Consider the following 17,129-nt stretch of genomic DNA (forward strand, 5'->3'; position numbering starts at 1 on the left):
CTTATCGAACGCCTTTAAATATCATAAGTAGAAATACAAATTTGCATATCTGCAAATAAACAAAAATAATAAAATTCTAATAGTGGTTGCGATCAAATATTCGCAGCAGCAATTAAGAGAGTGTGGTTTCGCCTTCTGACCCAGAAATAAGTAATTGAACCTGGAAGTTCCTGTGCTGGTCAGGATCTCCATCTAGGTGGACATGGCGAGGTCCCTCTTTAGCAAAGAGGAGGTGCTGCTCATTTTCCAGATAAGGGTATGATATGTACTTGTGCTTAATCAATGCGGGGGTGGATGTGGTAGTTAGATTTGGTGTGGGTGGGGTTCATTGATTTGTTTGGCATCCCCACACATTTGCTTCTGGCCCATGTGCACACATCAATTCCTGCATTTGTTCTGCTGATGTAAATGCAAGTATAAATGAGAGCTCCTTTCTATTAAAATATATATGACTTGCTTCACAGTTGGGCGACTTTGGACCTCCGAGTTGCTTGATAAGTTGTACCCCATGATTCTCAATGATAACTAGGGATGGGCCGAACATCCCCCCTGTTCGGTTTGCAGCAGAACATGCGAACAGACAAAAAATTTGTGCGAGCACCGTTAAAGTCTATGGGACATGAACATGAATAATCAAAAGTGTTAATTTTAAAGGCTTATATGCATGGTATTGTCATAAAAGTGCTTGGGGACCTGGGTCCTGCCCCAGGGGACATGTATCAATGCAAAAAAGATTTAATGGCTGTTTTTTCGGGAGCAGTGATTTTAATAATGCTTAAAGTGAAACAATAAAAGTGTAATATTCCTTTAAATTTCATACCTGGGGGGTGTCTATAGTATGCCTATAAAGGGGCGCATGTTTCCCGTGTTTAGAACAGTCTGACAGCAAAATGACATTTCAAAGGAAAAAAGTCATTTAAAAGTACTCGTGGCTATTAATGAATTGCTGGTCCGACAATACACATAAAAGTTTATTGATAAAAACGGCATGGGAATTCCCCACAGGGGAACCTTGAACCAAAATTAAAAAAAAAAAAAAGTGTGGGGGGGGTGTCCCCCTAAATTCCATACCAGGCCCTTCAGGTCTGGTATGGATATTAAGGGGAACCCCGGACAAATTTTTTTAAAAAATGGCGTGGGGCCCCCCAAAAATCCATACCAGACCCTTATCCGAGCACGCAACCTGGCAGGCCGCAGGAAAAGAGGGGGGGACAAGAGAGCGCCCCCCCTCCTGAACCGTACCAGGCCACATACCCTCAACATTGGGAGGGTGCTTTGGGGTAGCCCCCCAAAACACCTTGTCCCCATGTTGATAGGGACAAGGGCCTCATCCCCACAACCCTTGCCCGGTGGTTGTGGGGGTCTGCGGGTGGGGGGCTTATCGGAATCTGGAAGCCCCCTTTAACAAGGGGACCCCCAGATCCCGGCCCTACCCCCTGTGTGAAATGGTAAGGGGGTACAAAAGTACCCCTACCATTTCACAAAAAAAGTGTCAAAAATGTTAAAAATGACAAGAGACAGTTTTTGACAATTCCGTTATTTAAATGCTTCTTCTTTCTTCTATCTTCCTTCAGTTTCTTCCTCCATCTTCTTCTTCTTCTGGTTTTTCCTCTGGTGTTCTCGTCCGGCATCTTCCTCCATGGCGCCGGCATCTTCTTCCCTTCGTCTTCTCGGCCCGCTCCGCATCCAGCATGGTGGGAGGCTCCCACTGTGTGACCCTTCTCCTCTTCTGACGGTTCTTAAATAACGGAGGATGGGGCCACCTGGTGACCCTGCCCCCTCTGATGTCACAGGGAATGCCACAGGGAAGTTCCCGTGCATCAGAGGGGGGCGGGGTCACCGGGTGGCCCCGCCCTCCGTTATTTAAGAACCATCAGAAGACGAGAAGTGTCACACAGCCGGAGTCTCCCACCATGCCATCATGGATGCGGAGCAGCCCGAGGAGAAGCAGGGAAGAAGACGCCACAGAGGAAGATGCTGGACGAGAACACCGGAGGAAGAACCAGAAGAAGAAGAAGATGGAGGAAGAAACCGAAGGAAGATAGAAGATAGAAGAAAGAAGAAGCATTTAAATAAAGGAATTGTCAAAAACTGTCTCTTGTCATTTTTAACATTTTTGACACTTTTTGTGTGAAATGGTAGGGGTACTTTTGTACCCCCTTACCATTTCACACAGGGGAAGGCCGGGATCTGTGGGTCCCCTTGTTAAAGGGGGCTTCCAGATTCCGATAAGCCACCCGCCCGCAGACCCCCACAACCACCGGGCAAGGGTTGTGGGGATGAGGCCCTTGTCCCCATCAACATGGGGACAAGGTGTTTTGGGGGGCTACGAAATTTAAAGGAATATTACATTTTTATTGTTTCACTCAAAGCATTATTAAAATCACTGCTCCCGAAAAAACGGCCTTTTTTAAAAAAAATGTTGGCATTGATACATGTCCCCTGGGGCAGGACCCAGGTCTCCAAACACTTTTTATGGCAAAGAACTTGCATATAAGCCTTCAGTGAGAACTTTGGATTTTGCAGGTTCGAGCCCCATTGACTTCCACTATTCCAGCATATGTGATCTGACAGCCATTGCCGCAATTGCCGCAATAGCGCTGCTTTCCATTTGCATTAGCGCTGACTTTCTGAGAGTTGAAGTCTTTCTGGCCTTTTTTGAGAGTTATTTTTTGGTACTGCAGGAGAATTTTTTGGCGCTATAGTAAATGACCTCCTTTGTCACCTAGTTAATGTTTTTCTATTCAGTTGTTGTGTAGTGCTGAAAAAAGTAAAAACGCATATAACCTGTACCTGACTTGTACCTGGAGTCCTACCTGCCCTACACTGAAAGTAAATGTACAAATGGGGTAAAAGAAAATAACATGCATGTCTACATTGAAGAAAAAAACCTAGCTATATGTTTTATTGCTTTTAAAACCTAAAAGCTTGCTGTACTTAGGTTATGCATTCTTACATGACAGTCTCTAAGGAAGAATTTAAAGAGTAACTCCACTTTTGTTGAAAATAAAAAATATATATATTACCCTCTGGGTAATCTATGTAGATTACAAACATTTTACCAAACTTTTTTTGCAGATTCCTACATTTTGGTATTCTGTAGCGATAGTTGTTTGACTGTGGCCACGTGCAAAGTGAATGTGAAAAGGAGTGATTTATAATTATCAATCAGATGCTGCACTTGCAGGGCTCTGAGGAAAGTGGCAGGGTCTGCTTGCCTTTAGACATGATTTTCCTTTGAGAGTATCCCACCAAAATTATATTTTTGTTGTAGGGGATGCCCAAAATCTAACTATCTTAATGCAGACTTCTGGGAAAATCAGAGAGCCAATCACACAAGTGGGAAATGACTTTTCTGGGGGAGTGCTCCATACACCATCTGTGTACAGCATGTCTCCAGATTGCTGTCATATTGCATTGCATTTACAGAAAATTACAGCGCTGCAGATTGAAAATGAAAGGTAATTTTTAATACCCTTTAATTACACAATGAAAAAAAAAACAAATTTGTTGCGCTGGGATCATACAAAGGACAATAAAACCAATAATTAATATAAAGCAGCTGACACAATATGCATGGATAAGCACAAACCGGTATATAAAGAATGGTGTAGCGCTACTAAAATTCATAAACAAAGTCCAACATGAACTAATTGTATATTGTTGATATGAGTTCACCTAGCATGAACAGGTGAGTATAGTTCACTTAGAAAAGTCCATTACTGAACCAAAAGGATGTGTCTTGAGGTATTACAATTGTGAAGAAACCGCCACTATCACACAAACATGCTCCCTCTTACCCTCAGGTAGATAGTAACAAGCATATTATTCAATAACAGCTCCTCAGCAGCATGGGGATATACTCTGCAGCTCCTCCACAATATTCAATACCCAATTGAAAAGAGAAAATAACTCCTCATAGTGCAGATATTTAGTAATTTATTGTAATAAAAGCCAAAAGCGATTACACTAACATTTCAGAGAGATAAACAGGCACTAAAGGAAACGTCCGGCATTTCCAATCCACAAAATGGAAAAATTAGTCACTGTCCCAGTGCTGTTTAATATCCACACCTGTGGTACAAAAAAATCTTCCAGAAATCTGGTGAGCTCCTAACTTTCTGAAGTGAGCTCACATTACTGATTTTGCTTCAATCGGTGTTGCCACCCCTGCCTAATTTCTACCCTGCTCAACTATAGAACACCCCCTTCATCTCCATAGCACAAGGAGGATATGTTCCGTAGCCCAATAGAAAAGCATTGGACAGAGCTGATAACACTGCTTGAGACGTATATGCAGCAGTGGCTCTGTGTTGTCAGCTCACAAGAAGAAGTTAGGAGCTTGGTGGATTTCTAGCATGATCAACAGGTACTTTTCTGAATAGCATTTTTAAATAGGCAAAACATGGAAGATGTACATGTACTGTATATGCTTCTTTTATTTTCCCAGAAATACAGTTTAGGATGCTACCAACAACCAGGGGCGGACTGACCATTGAGCCACTCAGGCACTGCCTGAGTGCCCTGGGCCACTAGAGGGCCCCATCAGGGTTGCCAGCCTCAGTAAAACCAGGGACAGTATGTATAAATCTGTGTTTTTTTACATCTGTCTGTGTATACTGTGTGTACTTGTATGTGTATAATGTGTGTGTGTATACTGTGTGGCCCCATAATCTCTGATTGCCTGAGGGCCCCATAATCTCCTATTGCCCGGGGGCCCCATGAGTTATCAGTCCACCCCTGCCAACAACCTCTTTCTGAAAGTGCTAGTGGTGTGGATTCAGTGTGAATAGAAAGATTTTTTCTAAAACATACACATGCAGGGACTTTCTCCAGGGGAGAATGCCCAATAGATGTTCTGTGAGAGAGGACAGAGGACACAAAATAGAACCATTGATCAACCCAGGCCTATTTTTGAACATTTTTTGGATATTTAGGCTAATTATCACTAGTTAACTGACCGTGTTGACCAAATGTACTTTAGGTTAACGACTAGCTCAAACCTGCAGCTACTATACTGCAGGGTCCTCAGTCACTTACTAAGAACATGAACTCTGCATTGGGATGATGGCTTAGGGGGTTTTGCGACCCTGCAATGCCAGTCTCATATTTTTGTCTCAAGTGTACTCAATCAGATTTCAGCTTTTAGATCAGTGTATGCCTGCCACAGTGTTCCTGGTTGCTGCTAGGTGGTCCCCAGTGTCGCCAGACTGGTGTAAGCCGGCAGCAGTGTTCCTGATCGCTGCCACACCAGTGCAGTATTGCATCTGCTTGCCACCTGTTCTAACCCAAGCCTGTTTGACCACATTTCTACCTGCTGTCTCGACTTATCCTCTGCTTTCCACCTGAACCTAATCCATCAGTACGTTCCACTGACTGCGTTATGGTGAGACACCAGTCTCAGCTACCCTCTGCAGACAACTGCACTCTGGGACGACAGGAACTCTTTTGTTCTTCCTTTCTTCAGCCTCCTGCACTTTTTGTCCAGTGAACATGGCATTCCTGTGGGCAGCCACATACCAGTAGGCTAGGCTTTCTTGGCTTATGGGAACATGGACTGCTATAGATGATGCTACACTAAGCTTTATTCCCTGACCACTTGTACGGAGATGAATATTACAGTACACTGTTTTTGATACAATTGGTTGATTTTTGTGATGCAGAAGATGCAATGGTTGATACATAATCAGTCCAAACATTGAAAAAGTCTCACACGTAGTATCCCCATACTCAAGAGCAGTAGCATAATGTGTTTGATTAGTTTCTAAAACAGTTGTATATCCGCAGAAATTTTTTTTCTTAAACCTGTAAGGCAAAAGGGATAATGAGCTAGTATGCACCGCATACTAGCTCATTATAAAATACTTACCTTAGAACGAGGCGTTGGCAGCTGATCCCAGTCCACTGTCCACACCGAGGGAGCTGACACTTCCCCTCGGCATGTCCTCTGGGTTCGCGGCTGTGAGTGACTGGAGCTGCGATGTCGTCACTCCTGTGCATGTGCACAGTATACTTCTTTCCGGCAAGGTCCAGCAGCGTCTGCCGGACCTTCAGCTGGACCTGCACAGTGCATGCGCCACTGACGTCAGTAGCTGCATGCAAAGTGAATATCTCCTAAACCGTACAGGTTTAGGAGATATTTATTATAGGCTTACCTGTAGGCAAAAATACAAAAAAAGGGTATACAACCACTTAAGTATGCCCATGCTGTGTGTAAAATATATCTTATGAAATTGACAACTTGGTGTAAAAAAATGTATCCTCATTCTCTTTCTGCATTTTCCAAAATCTTTTGGAAAATAATAAAGTCTTCTAAAGACTCGCAATGCTTTTTAGAAAACCTCTTGGGCTGAAAATTCTCCAAAATGTAGTCATTTTGTGGATGTTTCTACTGTCCCAGTGCTCCAGGGCCTGTAAAAATGTGAAAGGTAGTCTGGAAATTAGCTGCATAATTTATGCTCCTAGAAAGCCTGAAGGTGCTCCTTGGATTATGGGTATCTATATGTGGTTAAAGAGGAACTGCAGTCTGCTTACATAATTTTTAATAAAAACATCTTTGCCATTCCCTCCAACCACTTTGCATAATATTTTATACAGATGTGAGTACACCCATCACAATTTTGTACATATTTTATTATATCTTTTCATGTGACAACACTGATGAAATGACACTTTGCTACAATGTAAAGTAGTGAGTGTACGGCTTGTATAACAGTGTAAATTTGCTGTCCCCTCAAATAACTCAGCACACAGCCATTAATGTCTAAACCGCTGGCAACAAAAGTGAGTACACCCCTAAGTGAAAATGTCCAAATTGGGCCCAAAGTGTCAATATTTTGTGTAGCCACCATAATTTTCCAGCACTGCCTTAACTCTCTTGGGCATTTAGTTCACCAGAGCTTCACAGGTTGCTACTAGAGTCCTCTTCCACTCCTCCATGACGACATCAGAGCTGGTGGATGTCAGAGACCTTGCGCTCTACCTTCCAATTGAGGATACCCCATAGATGCTCAATAGGGTTTAGGTTTGGAGACATGCTTGGCCAGTCCATCCCCTTTGTCCTCAGCTTTTATAGCAAGGCAGTGGTCGTCTTGGAGGTGTGTTTGGGGTCGTTATCATGTTGGAATATTGTTCTGCGGCCCAGTCTCTGAAGGGAGGGGATCATACTCTGCTTCAGTATGTCACAGTACATGTTGGCATTCATGGTTCCCTCAATGAACTGTAGCTCCCTACTGCCGGCAGCACTCATGCAGCCTCAGACCATGACACTCCCACCACCATGCTTGACTGTAGGCATGACACACTTGTCTTTGTACTCCTCACCTGGTTGCCGCTACACACGCTTGACACCATCTGAACCAAATAAGTTTATCTTGGTCTCAGCAGACCACAGGACCTGGTTCCAGTAATCCACGTCCTTAGTCTGCTTGTCTTTAGCAAACTGTTTAAGGGCTTTCTTGTGCACCATCTTTAGAAGAGGCTACCTTCTGGGACGACAGCCATGCAGACCAATTTGATTCAGTGTGCAGTTATGGTCTGAGCACTGACAGGCTGACCCCCCACCCCTTCAGCCTCTGCAGCAATGCTGGCAGCACTCATACATCTATTTCCCAAAGACAACCTCTGGATATGATGCTGAGCACGTGTACTCAACTTCTTTGGTCGACCATGGCGAGGCCTGTTCTGAGTGGAACATGTCCTGTTAAACGGTTGTATGATTTTGGCACCGTGCTGCAGCTCAGTTTCAAGGTCTTGGCTATCTCCTTATAGCCTAGGCCATCTTTATGTAGAGCAACAATTCTTTTTTTCAGATCCTCAGAGAGTTCTTTGCCATGAGGTGCCATGTTGAACTTCCAGTGACTAGAGCGATAACACCAAATTTAACACACCTGCTCCCTATTCACACCTGAGACCTTGCAACAACGAGTCACATGACACTGGGGGGGCAAAATGGCTAATTGGGCCCAATTTGGACATTTTCACGTAGGGGTGTACTCACTTTTGTTGCCAGCAGTTTAGACAATAATGGCTGTGTGTTGAGTTATTTTAAGGGGACAGCAAATTTAAACTGTTGTACAAGCTGTACACTCTCTTCTTTACATTGTAGCAAAGTGTTGTCACATGAAAAGATATAAGAAAGTATCTACAAAAATGTGAGGGGTGTACTCACTTTTGTAAGATACTGTATATACTGTGATTCTGTACTTGTCAGATATGCTTCAGAAATCTCCCTCCACTCAGTCTGGCTGCAGCCATTTTAATTGTGGGCACCTGAAGCTGCTGCCTGTTAACTTCCTGGATTTACACAGACACAGAGAAGCACACCTCCAGCTCTGCAGCTATCATTGGCCCTCTTATGACTCATCCCCCTCCCTTTTTGGCAAACTCTCAAGATAGTGAGAGAGAGAGCTGTGCATGATGTCATAAGCTTAGGCTAATGACCAGACAAAAACTAGGAAGTGTGCTGTATAAGGTATTTACTGGCAAACAAATTATGTTTTACTATCCAAAGTTAAAACAACAAGGGCAGAAGATATAATAGATGGAAAGATGAAAAAATTACTAAAGGTCCGCTTTAAGCTGTGAAAAAGTCTCACACATGTGATATCACAATACTTGGAAGGAGTAGCAGAATGTGTTTTGGGTATAATTCTAAATATGCCCATGCTGTGTGTTAGAAATATCTTATTTATTGACAACTTTGTGTAAAAAATAAATTTTCATTCTGCATCAAAAACTTGTGGCAAACAATTAAGTCTTCAAAAGATTCATTATGCCTCTTAGAATATACCTTGGGGTGTTTGCTTTCCAAAGTGCGGTTATTTTATAGATGCTTCCATTGTCCTTCAAAAATGTGTTTGGTAGTTAAGAAATTAGATGCCTACTTTCTGCCCCTAGAAATTCTGAAGGTGCTTCTTGGATTTTGAACCTCTCTATGTGGCTAGGCTGTGAAAATCATTATTTGGAGGAGTAGCAGAATCTGTTTTGGGGTGTGATTCTACGTATGCCTATGCCGTGTGTTAGAAATATTTTATTAATTAAGGTGATTGTAAAGTCTTGTTTCTTTTTTTTGTCAAAAATAACAAACATGTCACACTTAACTGCTCTGTGCAGTGGTTTTGCACAGAGCAGCCCAGATCCTCCTCTTCTCGGGTCCCGCTTGGGTGATCCTGGCCCCTTCCTCCTGTTGAGTGCCCCCACAGCAAGCAGCTTGCTGTGAGGGCACCCTGAGCTGAGTCACAGCTCCGTGTGTCAATTCAGACATGGATCCATGGCCCGGCCCCACCCCCTTTCTCTTCTTATTGGCTGACTGACTTTGACAGCAGCGAGAGCCAATGCTGTCTCAGCCAATGAGGAGGGGAATCCTGGACAGCCAAGACACTGCTGCAACATTGCTGGATCTAGATGGGGCTCAGGTAAATATTAGGGGGGCTGAGAGGGGCTGCTGCACACAGAAGGCTTTTTATCTTAATGCATAAAATGCATTTACAACCACTTTAATGACTTTGTGTACGTACAGTTTCATTTTCCATTTCCAAAAACATGTGGCAAAAAATTAAGTCTTTAAAATACCATGCCTCCTATAAATACCTTGGGGTGTTTGCTTTCCAAAATATGGTCATTTTGTGGGTGTTTCCTCAGTCTTGGCACTTCAGGGACTCCAGTAATATGAGAGGTAGTCACGATATTAAACACGTAATGTATGCTCCTTGAAAGCCAAAATGTGCTCCTTGGATTTTGGACTTCTCCAAGTGTCTAGGCTGTGAAAAAGTCACATGTGGTATTCCCATGCTCAGGAGGAGTAGCAGAATGTATTTTGATGTGTAATTGTAAGTATTCATGATGAGTGTGTGTGTGAAATAACTTGGAAACAGGGCAACTTTGTGAAAAAAAAAACAAATTTAATTTCTACATTTTTCATAAGATTGTGACATAAAATTACAATACCTCTTACTAGTTACATTGTATTGTATTTTTTTTTCATAAAGGGGGTCAATTTTTTTTTTTCAAAATATTTGGTCTTTATTCTTTTAACGTAAAAGTTTAAAAAAACACAGTCGTGATAAAAAAATCACTGAAATAAAGCTCTATATGTCTCAAAAAAATGATATAAAATTCATATAGGTACAGTATTGCATGACTGGGTGTCACTCAAAATGTGACATCGCTAAACACGGAAAAATGGCCTAGACAGTCCAGTCTTCAAGTAGGTAAAATGGAACAAATTCTGCATCATGGTTGGTGGGTTTTTGCCATCATATGCAAGTATACACTGCACAGCATGCTTGCACATTAAGACACACTTAGACTTTTCTTTTAGTGTGCCCTCATTCAGCCTAGCATTGCCACCAGTCCCATCACTTCTCCTGTGTGCAAGAAGGATTTTGCAAAGTGATTTTGGCAAAAAAGTCAAATCATTTTTTAAAGCCCTCTGGAGTCCCCTGAATCCCCACTTTTGAGTTAAGGTGAATGGCACCCTACATGAAAGTGCTTGTTTCCTGAGAAACCATTTGCTACACCCAAGCAGGGTGTACCGAACCCTATACAATTACAATTACAAACAAACCAAGAAGGGAGGGACTGGAAAGACCATATAATATTGACATGTAACATCATCAATAACCCTGGACACAGCCAGGAGCAGACACCCCCGTCTCCTGCTCCAGACCAATCAGAGAAATGTTGCTAAGATGGATTACCCTGAAGCCACCCTGAAGCCACCCGAGGGAAAATCTCCTAAAAGTGGAGAATTCTAGTCACCCTAGCATAGTAGCTTCTGTAGGTTCAAGCAGCGTTAACATCACGGGGATGGACAATGCCTTCAAAATGTAAGTATTCACCCCACCCCCCAAATCCTATATAGGGTACTTTCAAATATTTTTTTTCAAAGTAGGGGAACCAACTTTATTAAGAAAAAATGTTCCTACCTGACCCTGCACCCCCCCCCCCCCCCACCTCCCACCTGGATGCTGCATAAGATCTGGCAAACTTTGGTGCCTGCTCTGCTTTATATTTACTGTCTTTTGTGGCAGTGCAGGCTCATTTTATTAGATGGGTCTTGATTATATGTTGATTATAATGTAAAAAATGTTTTATTTTATGTTGCTATGCCTTCCATTTACTGATAGCTAATTTATTTTAGTTTCAGAATCAGCAAGCTATGGTAGATTGTCTGTATCAGCTGGGGAAATGTTCCAAGGTTAATGGACCCTTAATACATCTCCTTTTTTCTGAAATCAAGAATTTTGTTGATGAGCTTCTCCAACACCAGGTTTGTTACTCTAATTTTTTAATTAGGATTTAAAATTGTGTTTAGCTGCTTTATTTGCAAAACCAATAATGTAATATAGGTATATACAGTAACTAGGGCTGGGCAGTTTTCTAAAAAAAAAAAATCTGCGATTTTCTTAAAAAAAAACTTGATTCACGATTCACGTGAATCAAGTTTTTTTTTTTGGACACCGCGCTGGTCTTGAGGAGCTGCAGGCAGGAGTTTTTAGGTGAGGCCGCGGCTTTGGCCTATTCCGCGGCGTCAGGCCTCGTGGACTAGGCCGAAGCTGCGGACTAGGCCGATGCCGCGGCCTCGCCTAAAAACTCCTGCCCACAGCTACTAAGGACCGACGCGGTGAAAAAAAAAAATAAAAAAAAATCAATTTGCTTAAATTTTAAATCGATTTAACCTCTCAACTCGATTCAGGATTTGAACTGATTTTTTCCCCAGCCCTAACATTAACTATACTGTATATATCTGTTTTGCCGTGCATCTAGTCTTAGTGTCAGCAGCTAATATATGCATAGATTCACCTGGGCACAGATATTTCACTTCTACTTTCAATCAATAATGTAATATACAGTATTGCAGCCTACCTGTCTTTTTAGATGTGGAGGCTGCTTTAATTTCCTTTTTTTCAGTCTTTTTTCAGCTGTTAATTCTGTCAGTAACTTTACTATTTTTCATTTTCCTTTTAACAGACCAAATTGTTCAATACAAGTGGTAGTTAGAGGGCTGAGACAAATCATTTAACACTGAGAGCAGAGCTTACAATAGCCAGCTTTCATTCATATAGTTAAAACCGTTATCCCAAAAGGAAAAAAAAAACTTAATGCTTAAAACATGTAAGCTGAAGTTAGGACCTTAAATGTTAAACATGTATGTAAAGAACCTAACCACTTGCCGACAATAGGCCGTCATATGAAGTCCTCGTGTTGCAGCATTTATACTGGGGTGATGCCTGCAATTACAGGTATCATCCCACTATCAGAATTTTCAGCCGGCGATTCTCTTTTAGGCAGAAGTGATTTGAGTGGCTGAATAGGGGGAAGGGGGTTGTTGTTGCCCCTCCTGCCACCGTCGCCTTTCCTGGGCTCTCCTGTCTGAGCGCAGAGCCCAGGAGTGCTGTGGAATGTGGCAAGGGATGCACAGCACAGAGAGAGGGGAACTGAGGTTGTTCCTCCCTCTCTGTGACCCCTGAAACTGTGAGCGACTAGTATTTCTGCCTCTCTGTTTACCTCGCTGTTAGCTGCCAGGAAAGCAGCCAGCCAGACCAATCTGTGTCTGATCAGCTGCATTGGAGGCAAGAGGAGAGATCTGGGGTCTAATAGACCCCAGATCTCTCCATAAAGAGGACCTATCACAAGGGATGTTGTTCATAATAGCATCCCTTTGGTCCATTCACAAATGCAAATGCATATATAAGCCCCGCACACATATGTAAATGATGATTGCACCACAGATTTGAGGTATCGTCGTGAACCTCAGAGCAGGAGCAATAATTCCCAGTGCCAGACCTCCTCTGTAACTCTAAACTGGCAACCTGTAAAAATGTTTAAAGCTTCGCCTATGGAGAATATCAGGCACTTTAGTTTGGCGCCATCCCAGGGGCATGTTAAGTATCTATTTATCTAATATCATCTTTTACATTTTACCAAAAAATCGTACAAAGAGTTGCGCTAAGAAGTATTGAGTCAGACACCAATAAGGAAAAAACGTCCCAAAAGTGGAAAAGAGGTTCTGTGATAGCATCTGCACCATCTACCACCTTTAACTGTAAGATCTATTGATAATCCCCTTACCAGATTGCACGGACCTTCTATCACAGGTCAGTGACACTTTAAGCGTCCCAGGAGTCTCTTAGGACATACGGAATCCCCATCCAGGTATCAATATCAGACGGTCCCCAAAATATAAAGGACTCGCCATATTGTAAGCAATCCTAAAAACTTTATTGTAGATATAAAATATTGCACTTACAACAAGGAGAGCATGTAATAGCATTGAAATCAAAATCAAGCCGGTTGGCTATTCGCAGATCTGCCCTATGCTTTTCTTCCTGAGGACCTCATCTGGGGCACGCTGAGTCACTGCACTATAGACAACCTAACCACGCCTCGGTCTGAGCCTCGGGTGGCCAATCGCGCATAGATAGCAAATCTGGCAATGGAAATCGCACATATACATAGTGGGCATTAAACCACAGAATATAATACTCAAAAAGGTGTAAAGCAAATTACTATTAAAAGAATAGCTATCCCCTAAGAATTTCCACAAGGGAAATGATGAGCAAACAAACATCAAGCAATCAAATAGCTGCCTCAACCACCTAGACACCATTGAGACACCATTGAGTGACAGGAAGTCTCATGAATTATCTACAAGGGGTTACTCCAATGAATATAACATGAGAGACATCTAATGGCTACAAATTACATGACATCACAAATGTACCCTTATAGTTGTAATAGCTGCCTAAACCATATAGATGATATTCAGCAACAGGAAATCCCATACTTTATCTACAAGAAGTCCTGCCACTAAAACTAAGAAAAGCGGCATCTAGTGGATAAGACAAATATTGCACTAAAAGGGCGTACCTAAAACGAGGACAATAAAATATCAGCCTCACATGATCCCAAAATATTATTTTAATGCAAAGAAATTAAGTAAATAGTTTGAGCAATATATCCATAGGGATATCATTAGGAAATAATGCACTATCAAACATACTAAACCAACTATAATTATTGAAATGCATGTCGGTAATAGTTGAATTGAAGAAAAGAAAAAAAAACAATAAATAAATAGAGGTGAAAAAGAGCAGAGTAACCCCTAAATTTAACCAAAAGTAACCTCTCAAATAGTTACATTCAGGACAAAAAACCCTATACAATCAGTATAGGCTACCGGGCCAAACCCTATACAATCAGTATAGTGCCACAATTGTCTTAATGGGGTCACACAGCATTTTATTTAACGCAGGTGACATCTAGTGGCAATTAACATATTCTGTTCTCATTATATAGTTATGTCAACAAAAAATGTTTGATTCCCTAAATAAAATGGCACCACTAAAATCTAAATTGGAGAAAATAAAATAAAAACACACCACTGAAGTCTTCAAAAATGATATCTAGAACAAATATGGCACCAAAAAATTTGACCAATTGGGGGTGAAACCCATACCCCCCATAGATGACATCCACCATGACAGCCAACCAAGATTCAGATCGGAGCTTAACTTTTTTAACATTAGGACGTATAAAAAATAGTCACAAAATTAATGGATTAGGAATTGTCAATAAATGTGTTGACCGCCACATCTATACCTTAACCATGTGGGACATAGGATTTCACTATGTATCCAAGACATTTCTAACTTAGAGATCGCTCTAACTAGAGAGCTACCCCTCCAATGAGGGCTATATTTATCTATATCCAAAAATATTGTGTTCGAGGGGTCTCTATTGTGCACTGCTGCATAATGTTTGGATACTGAATTGTGTTTGAACCTTTTTCTAATATTATTATGTTCACTGAGCCTCACCGGTAGGACTCGCTTGGTTCTGCCCACATGTTGCAACCCACGGAGGCACAGTAACAAATATACAACCCCTGTCGTAGAACACGTAATGAATGGCTTTATCTCAAAAAGCACAAGATGTGCTAGTAGAGACTAAGCCACTTTTTCTTCTAGTCTATTTCCCATTGATGGTACAAACCTGACACTTTCTACATTGGTAGTATACTGTAAGATTATGGAAGAAACATAATTTCTTAGATGGAGGGTTATACACATTTGGCACAATCTTATCCCTGAGGGAGGGAGCACCTCTAAAGATTACTTGGGGTCTAGTGGTTAAACGGTGCTGAGCACTCTTTCATTACCAATGTCTTTGTATCAGGCACTTTATGTTCTGATGCTGAATGGAGAAAGTGGTTATGAATGGGGGAGAGGACAAGGTATACTTTTTTTTTTTTTCTTTTTCGTGGGTTTCTCCTCAAATAAAGCAGCTCTATCTATTTCCTGGATGTCACCAACTATAGCCTGGAGAGACTCACGTTTATATTCCTTCTCAGCGAATCTATTTGTCAGAATAGTAGCCTGTGTTTTGAACTCGCTCACCTCAGTGCAATTATGCCTTAACCACATATATTGGCTTTTAGGGACTACCCTAAGCCAAGATGCATGGTGGCAGGTATCTAAGGGGATATAAGTGTTCCTATCAGTAGGTTTGAAACATGTGGAAGTGAAAACTCTATCCTCCTTGATGGAAATTTTAAGATCCCAAAAAGTTGACCTCTTCTAAACTAGCTTCATAGCTCAGATGGAGTCCCCTGTTGTCTTTCAGAGAGCTTATGAACTCGTCTAAATCTGGGCCGCTACCATCCTATAGGAGGAGGATGTCATCTATGTACCTGGCCCACAAGACCACCTGGGGTCTCTGTTGGACATAGATGACATCCACCTCCCATTTAGCAAAAAAAAGATGCCCTAGGCTGGGGGGCATATTTAGCCCCCATGGCGACACCTCTGTCCTGACGAGAAAATTGGTTCTCAATGTCATGTACCATATAAGACCAGAACTGTGTGGACTGCAACAGAAGAAACCCAGACGTGTATAAGTGAAAATATAAATGATTTATTAAAGATAAATGAATAAATATAACACAACCACCTCCAATATCACTCAGTGCACCACCACCAATACAAAACAGAACCCCACAAATAATAATAACAGAACAAATATATACAAGTAAGGTAAATACCAAGATCATAAACAGAGCCAGGCCAGGGTCATCAACGGGAGGTCAACAGCTGGGGAAGGGAAACAAACAGGACAAGAGAGGATGGATGGATCACAGGAGGGACAGGTCAGATACAAAGCTCAGGGTCCAGAGCAAGGAAACAGACAGGGAACAGGATCAACAGGCTACAAGAATCAGGTTTCAGGAATCAGGTAACAGGATGCAGGCTGCAGGTCAGGGCTCAAGGACAATACCAAGGCAAGATGAGTGTGCACCTGCCGGGTATTTTTACTGCAGTTGCTAATTAAAGTCAGGTGACACCTGTCTGCAGAGGGGAATACCTGCTCCATACTGCCAGGATCCCTCCGCTGGTGAACACCAGTACTGCGACCCAAAGGTGACAAAATACCAGCAGGGAAAAGCTCTTCTGACAACTCCAAACTGCCAGGAGACACCTGCTGGTGGACCTCAGTACTGCATGCCAAATGATCAATATTACAAGCGGAGGGGACCTTTCCTGACAGTACCGCCCCTCGAAGGAGCAGCCTCCGGACGCTCCAACTAGCCGTTGCTGGGGAAAGTCCATGGTGTCCAGCCGGGCAGTGGGCATCTCAAGCTGGGCAGCGGGCACTTCAAGCTGGGCAGCAGGCACTTCAAGCTGGGCAGCGGGCAGGAACACACCAGGCTGGGCTGCGGACAGAAACACATCAGGCTGGGCAGCGGACAGGAACACATCAGGCTGGGCAGCAGACAGGAACACACCAGGCTGGGCAGCGGGGGGCAGGTAAGACTCTTGTGTATCTTGGACAAATAACATGTCAGACAAAATTACCCTTTTCTCTTTGATGGGATTCGTTATTAAATAGCGTTTGATATTACATTTGCATACAAGTTTGTGTACATCCATGTATGTCTGAAATTGGTTCAGCCTTCTAGACGGGCAAACTTCAAACCTCTATCCAAAATCGTTTTTTTTGAGTCAGTTAAAACCTTACTGCTTAAATTGTATTTTCCAATTCCTTTTACATCTTTTTTTTTTTCTTTTTTGATTGTAACCGCCTCCCCCCTCTAGTTCCTCTCTTTGTTCGACCGGTCTTTTTATACC

At 42.3% G+C, this 17,129-nt stretch overlaps 1 protein-coding gene across 1 annotated transcript in view; it reads left to right on the forward strand.

The window, feature by feature from the left end:
- MEI4 (meiotic double-stranded break formation protein 4) overlaps nucleotides 1-17,129 on the forward strand; it is a 364,267-nt gene that overhangs the window by 115,802 nt on the left and 231,336 nt on the right. The window contains exon 3 of the mRNA XM_073626838.1: nucleotides 11,144-11,272. Coding sequence (XP_073482939.1) covers nucleotides 11,144-11,272 — 129 coding nt within the window. The remainder of the gene's footprint in view (nucleotides 1-11,143; nucleotides 11,273-17,129) is intronic.

This window comes from Aquarana catesbeiana, linkage group LG04 (genome assembly GCF_042186555.1).
Source record: "Aquarana catesbeiana isolate 2022-GZ linkage group LG04, ASM4218655v1, whole genome shotgun sequence".
In the NCBI taxonomy this organism is placed as follows: Eukaryota; Metazoa; Chordata; class Amphibia; order Anura; family Ranidae; genus Aquarana; species Aquarana catesbeiana.